The sequence below is a fragment of the Juglans regia genome, chromosome 11 (assembly GCF_001411555.2).
Source record: "Juglans regia cultivar Chandler chromosome 11, Walnut 2.0, whole genome shotgun sequence".
Taxonomy (NCBI): Eukaryota; Viridiplantae; Streptophyta; class Magnoliopsida; order Fagales; family Juglandaceae; genus Juglans; species Juglans regia.
This window is the reverse complement of record NC_049911.1, coordinates 4146092-4153946: the sequence shown is the minus strand read 5'-3', so window position 1 is coordinate 4153946 and position 7855 is coordinate 4146092. Positions and strand designations below refer to the sequence as shown.

Below are 7855 nucleotides of genomic sequence, written 5' to 3'. Positions count from 1 at the left end.
AAAATATATATCCCCACCCCACAACTCCAAACATACAAAGACTACTGCCATCGCTCTTTCTGGGTCACATATTATCTGAACAGATAATTTTGCAACAATTGGTACATCAAAATGAAATTCTAGCATGGGATTTGATAACTGGAACATACTCATCTTAAATTATGCAGAATAACATGTACCCATTAAAATCTCCTACACATTTATCTTTCATGGTTAGACACGTCAACATTCTACATTTCTTTTGAAGAGGGAGAGTATCAAAACAAGTGATAAAGAAGAGAAGCAAAAATGTATCCAATCTTAAAATTACTAAAATGGAAATACACCAGAATTTGAGTGCAGGAACTGTCATTGCCCATTAAGGATGTTAAACATCGTCCAAATCATAATCATTAGGTGAAAGTAAACTCTCAGCAAAAACAACTGCTTCCCAATCACGTGGGTGACGACAAAAAACAAAGGTCTCATGAGTCTCTTTTTCAAAAAATTTCCTCATTAACTCCCGTCTCTTATATATGCCCACAAACTGACCAGCACTTGAGGACCATAGCGCGAATGAATTCATAAAAAATCCAAATGGATCATCACACACAACTTTAAACATACGTTCCCATGATTGCTACACTCCATATTCCATCATTACCAATAACTCGACGAAGTTAGTTCTATAACATGTACAACATAGACGTCCCCCAAGATTCCTCAAACCACCAAAACATATGTCTATATCTTCTTCCTCTTCATACTCTTCTATGGGTATCGGAGGGTAAGGAACGTTGACGAATTTCTCCTCAGCTAAATTAAACGCAACGATCATTTCACAATTATAAGGCTCGTCCAACAAGACTTCCCAATGCAGAGCACTATTGCAAAGGATCCCTGCTTGAGTAGTAAGATATATATGGTTATCGAGGACTTGAATTCTTATCCAGGAGTTTCCTTTCAACGAGAAAAGCTTGCCTTCAGACCCAAGAAAATGACCAGGATTCCTGGCAACGTAAGAGGCCACAAGGACCTTATAGTCACCAGAGGATGAATCATAGCCGAAGCCATACTTGTACGTCCCACCATCGGGTGAAACTTCAGGGTCAGGCAGTTTCCTGTGGGCTTCAGTTGATGGATTCCAAATATAGAAATCCTTATGGTTATATAGGGCAACGCATACCAGACCATTGCAAGATCCCACCGTCTTAACAGCACGACCCCGTTGCTTGAATCGGAAAAAGAGATCTCTCACCGCAGAAGCGTCCCAGAAAGGTGCATCAATCTCTATGAATCCAAGTGTAGAAGGGGTCGATAGTAGGATTTTTTGGGTGTGCTCTGACGCTCGCTTGAAGTGCCTTTTAGCAAATTGGGGATCGGAAATTAAAGAGCGCCAATGTTTAGAAACGCACCTGAACCGGGCCAAAATTTTGACGGGCAAGCGCAGGAGTATTTCCACAATCATGTCTTCGGACAGAGTCATCACCGTCCTTGCCATCGCCATCGTTACTCTTCAGTAACATAGAACATCGCATCCGGATGCCTATACTAATTCGTTTCGATCCATGTCACACAAAATATATTAAATAATTTAATTTTAAAATTTTAATAATATTTAATTTAACTTTCAACATCTATTTCAATTCAATTAATCTTAATCTAATGTCCAAATCGCACCTGACCTAGTATACTTTACTAAAACTTAAAATTTTAAAAATTTTAAAAATTTTCCATCTTATTATTATAATTTTTTTAAATTTTTAAATAAAATAAAATAAATAATTTAATTTTTTTAATTTTAAAATAATAATATTTAATTTAACTTTTACCTTCTATTTCAATTCAATTAATCTTAATCCATTGTCCAAATCGCACCTGGCCTAGTTTACTTTCAAGATTAAAACTTAAAATTTTAAAAATAAAATTTCTGATCTCATAATTATAATTTTTTTAAATTTTTACACAAAATAAAATAAATAATTTAATTTTTTTAAATCTTAAAATAAAATAATATTAAAAAATATATTCTAATAATATTTTATTTAACTTTTTAACTTTAATTTCAATTCATCCTATCTCTAAAAACAAACGAATTAAAAAAAAAAAAAAAACACTTAGGATGACACTACAACCACTGATTTTAGAATTCAAATTTGTTTCTTTTTTTTATATATTTTTTAACACACTTTTAAATATTTAAATTTACAATATTATTAACAAATATTTAAATTCAAATGTGACCGCTCATCTTGACCATGCTCAAAGAAAAAAAAAATATTTTTTTGTATTGGCATATTTTTTTATTTTTTTAAAATATTTTAATATACTATGAGAAGCGGACTATTCTGGACTGTTAAAAAAAATTAATATTAGAAAGAAATCATTATAATAATACATATTTTATATTTATTATATAATTATTTTTAATTAATTATTCTTAATATTTATTTAAAAAAATATATAATCTAGATAATATTATATTATATATATAAAATAAATACTTTCCATAATAATTTCTATCTATATTTATCCTTTACCAAAATCTCGAGGATGGCTACTGTGCGTGTTATCCGAAGGGAACACGCTTTTTCGACCGCAGTGGTATGATTGCCGGGCCCTCTCTTCGTTTCCTTCTGTTTTAAATTCTGGGCCGTTTCAGGCAATTCTAGACAAAGTTTTTATCCAAACTGTTTTATGATAATTTTATAATTTTTTTAATTTGGATGAAAATTTTATCCTTTTTAAATTCAAATGACATTTATGTAATTTTGAAATCTATAAAGGATTTATATAATTTAAATTTTTTTTTTCTAACTTTAAATATGTCCCATAATTCTTTTTCTTCGATTTTATTATTTTTAATAATTTCTCTATTTTTTATTTTTTTTCTCTTTATTTTTTCTTAACTCAAGTTTGTGATTTTTTTTCATATTATCTTTAACACCAATATCTCTCCCTTTTTTTAATATTTTTAATTTATATGACATAATTTAATTTAAAAGAAAAATTTTAAAAATTTAAATTTTAAAAATTAAATATTATCTTTTTAAGTGATATGAATTGTGTAACACCAGCTTAATAAGAATATAGAATAACTCAATTTTAAAAATCTAAAAAAGATTTATATAATTTAAACTTTTTTTAATAATTTTAAATGTGTCTCATCATTCTTTTTTTAAAATCTCATTATTTTAATAATTTCTCGGTCTTTTATTTTTTATTTTTTTTCAACTCAATTTTGTAATATTTTAACATTATCTTTTAACGTCAATAACTTTACTTTTGTTTTTAATATTTTCAACGTATTTTCAATTCAAAAAATGTTTAATTCTTCTATATATATATATACATACATATATATATATATATATAAATGCTAGATATAGTATGAGTTGTGCAATGACCGCGTATTTATTTTGAAAAAACAATAATAAATATGAAACTTACATTAAAAATATTAATTTTTAATAATAGATCCTATTCTTTTCAACCCATAATTGTATTCAATATTATATACACACAAATTATATATATATATATATATATGAGACACATATTTTCATATATTAGTTATATCTCTTTATACTTAAAAGCGCCTATCGCCTAATGAACAGTGACATCAACAGTAATGAACAGTAATTGTAAATAGTAATAACACGGCAAAATACAAAACCGCGAATCGCATCCTCTCAAAAATATACCGAAGTAAATCGAAGTAAAATCGCAAATCGCATCATCGAAGCAAAACCACAGATGCAAAACCGAAGTAAAATCACAGCAAAACCATCACAAAAATACACGATAAAACCACAAAATCATCATAAAATCTTCACCAAACAGTAATAACACGGTAAAATCTTCAGCAAATCGCATCTCGTCCCTCTCTGCATCCTCGAAACAAAACCACAGATGCAAAACCACAGCAAAACCATCACAAAAATACACGGTAAAACCACAAAATAATCATAAAATCTTCACAAAAATACTACAAATTAACAAAATCACCACAAAATCACAACAAAAATACCATAAAATAAAAAAAATCACCACAAATTACGGTGGAGGTGGCCGAAGGGGAAGTGCGCGTCCGTGAGGGAAGGTGAGCATCCATGGTGGCTCGGCTGGGCATGAGGACGGCTACGAGAGATGGTCGGTGGCGAAAGGAGGTCCCGGTGGTGGTGCGGTGGCCAGAGGAGGTGGATCTCCGCCGTGGGTGTGGAGAACCCGTGCAAGAGAGAGGTAGATTTCGTGGGAGCAAACGGCACGGAGATTGAGGCCGAGCTCGCTGGAGGGGGATGGCCGGTAGGAGAGGAGGCTACCGTGGAGGTGGTGGCGCCGGAGGATGGCGTATGGCGGCGCAGCAACATCAAACCCATTCGGGCTGCACACAACCGAGAGAGAGGAAGAGAGAGCGTGAGAGAGGGAGACCGGTGTGGGGGGACTCGCCAGAGTGAGGTGGTGCCGGTGGAAGAGGCGGTGAGGCTCACCGACGCACGGCGGCGTCGGGCTGGGCAGAGGAAGATTCGGCTGGGAGTCACGCGTACGGGGGGAGAGAGAGAGGGGGGGAAAGTGAGGAAATGGTGGAACAAAAAAAGAAAATTACAAAAGAATAGAAATTAAAACGTATTAATGGCCGGGAGTATTTCGTCCGCAAAAAAAAAAATATAGTGTGTGAAAATGATGAAGAGAACTGCTACATATATACACAAAAATAAATCTAAAAACGGATGTGCATGGTTTTATTGGATCTGTTATATTTACTTTATAATAAAAGTAATTTTACAATCTGGCCTACCTAATTAAATCACATCAACTTGTGAGTCTACTTTTATCTAATTCATTTGTGTCTAATTAATTAAGTATTTCCCTATTATATTATATGCAAAAGTAACTTTTTAACCTACATACAGCGACACATTAATAACCATTAAAATCCTAGCTATTGTTTTGGAGTCTTCAAAATGATTTAACAATAAAAGATTAAAATACTGATTTATATATAAATAAATATTAATTTAATTAAAAATATTGAAATAAATTAAATAAATGATAAAATTTTATTAAATATTTTTAAAAAATTAATATCAATCCTTCATTTTAAATTCTTAGATTTGATCTAATAATAGAAATTTAAACATTAATTTAAACTAATTTAAAATTTAAATAATTAATATATAAATATTAAATATTAATCTTCCATTATTAAATAAATGATAAAATTTTACTAAATATTTATAAGAAATTAAAATCATATAAATAATTAGAGTTTTAACATAATTTAAATATGATAATATTCTTAATTAATTAAATTAGGCAAACGTGCATGGGGAATGAGAGAGTGAGAAAAGAAAAGTGGAGGAAAATGTTAGTTTTTAGGTTTTAAATTTCAACCTATCATCTTTAATATTCAGATTTATTCTAACGATAGAAATTTAAATATTGATTTAAACTAATATAAAACAAATAATTAGAATATAAATATTCTACCATAAATTTAAATTAACTTTAATTTATAAAATATTAATTTTTTATTATTAAGTAAAAGATAAAGTTTTACTGAATATTTTTAAGAGAATAATATTATATCATACACTTAAAATCAACTTTAATTTATAAAATATTATTTTATCATCATTAAATAAATGATGAAGTTTTACTGAATATTTTTAATAAAAAAAAACTATCTAATTAATTTAAATTTTGAATATAATTTAAATTCTATAATAAATAATAAATATGAATAAATAATAATTTTAATTATTTTAATATTAGAAATTATTATTTATTTATTTTTTCAATTAAGCAGACATGGCAAACGTGCTTTGCACGTTAGTCACCGCTAGTGTATATATATATATATATATACATATATAGTTAATCAATCTCAAAACGGTACACTAATGCATTGGAAACAACTCAGGCTCAATGACGAAGAAAAAATCTGATATCGCCATTTAGGATGAGGATTTGGATTAGTTGAGGAATCAGGAGGATAGAGGTCTGATAGGGAAAATATGCGCGGATAGGCACAAGTTGGTAAGGTTGACTATGTTGAAAGTTTGGAAAGTGAATAAACCCGTCAATTTCAAGGAGATTAAGGAAAACATGTTTGTTATTACTTTTGCTAATCAAGAAGATAGACATCTGAAAGAAAAAACCGGTGAATCGGTCCAAATTGGACCAAATCGGTTGATTCGGTTCGTACCCGTTTCCTCTTTTTAAAATTGATTGGAACCATATCGATTCCAGTTTTTCTATTAAAAACACTGGACCGGACCGATTCGTGTGTATATATGTATTTTTAATTTTTTATATTATATTTAATTTTTATACATAAAATAATTTTATATTATTTAATAATTAGTTTAAAATTAAAATATAAAATCCTATTACTCATACTAATCAAATAACATAAAATCAACATAACATTTGATATAATATAAAATTAATATTATAAAATTTAATATTACATTTGATATAACATTAGCATACTATAATATTAGTATTAGTGTTAGTATTAGTATTATATTATATATAAATAACTTTATAAATCACTAGAACTATATATAGTATTAGTATAGTATTAGTATTAGTATAGTATAGTATAGCATTAGTATTAATATAGTATAGTATAGTATAATATTTTTTTTTAAGTGTTAATTACAATTTGCTCACTCGAACTTTCACTCAATTCACAATGTATCACCGAAACTAATAATTACATCAAAATGGACCTGCTTATTTTCAAAACTTACCAATCATTCTCTTTCGTCTACCAGCAGCATTGAACGTAATGGAAATTTACTGCACATGCTGCTCATGTGCATAACATTAATTGTAAATATGTAATTTTTATCTAATTTATTATCATTGACTATATAAAATATACAATAGTATATGCTATCAATTAATAATAAATTATTAATCATTAACCATACATAAAATGTATGATATTATTAGTAATTATGCATATTAAAAAGTAAAATCTAAGTTAGTAAGTAGTAATTATCAACATCATAAATATAATTATAGTAAAATATTTTTTTAATGAGTTAGTTACATAATCCACATTAATAATTCATTTAATTTTAATTTAATAATTTAAATAATTTTTTTTATTAATTTATATATGGTTAATGAATATCAAATAATTTCGTTGTGTACGTAGATTATTTATACTTGCTTGCAACTTAGGTATTAAATAATTTTATATATGATTAATGATTTATGATTTATTATTAATTGATAGCATATATCATTTTATATTTTATATGGTCAATGATAATAAATTAGATAAAAATTATATTTTTGTAGTGAATTTTCATTACATTTAATGCTGCTGGTAGACGGAATAGAGGATTAGTAAGTTTTGAAAGTAAGCGGGTCCACTTTGATGCAATTATTAGTTTCGGAGGTACATTATGAATTGAGTGAAAGTTCGATGGAGCAAAGTGTAATTAAAATAGATAGTTCCAATAGTGTTTTCAAATGCTGGCATTTTAGAAGACAAGAATGGAGGCTCTTATTTTGAAGGAGCAAATGGAGGGCAGAGCAATAAATGGTCAAGCGGCAGAGGTGAGTTCCAAGGGCAGATGGAAGAGAAGAGCTAGGAATCAAGGTGGTGCAGGTCAGTTTAAAAACTGTCTTTTTTAATAATAATAATAAAAAAAAAAAGATTTGGTTTATTTTTAATTGATGATAATGAAGATTGAGAGACAAGGAAAAGAATTAAGGGTGCTTTGGAGGATAAAGTGATAGATACTTTTGTTCAATTGGAGGCTACTAGTCAACCCAATCGAGAGTCATGAAAATATTAAGTTGGCTTAATGGAAACTTTAATGAAAATGGATAAGTTGGAAGTGGTGAGGAGGAA

The 7855-nt window shown here is 28.7% G+C and overlaps 1 protein-coding gene across 1 annotated transcript; it reads right to left on the bottom strand.

Moving 5' to 3' along the window:
* Positions 1–279: 279 nt before the first annotated feature.
* Positions 280–1526, bottom strand: LOC109007325 (F-box protein CPR1-like). Its single transcript, XM_035683089.1, has one exon. It carries the CDS (start codon positions 1484–1486, stop codon positions 620–622), a length of 867 nt encoding a protein of 288 aa, XP_035538982.1. The 5' UTR covers positions 1487–1526; the 3' UTR covers positions 280–619.
* Positions 1527–7855: the final 6329 nt, after the last annotated feature.

Coding starts and splice junctions, on each gene's coding strand:
- LOC109007325 (XM_035683089.1), bottom strand. CDS start 1,486: ATGGCGATGGCAAGGACGGTGATGACTCTGTCCGAAGACATGATTGTG.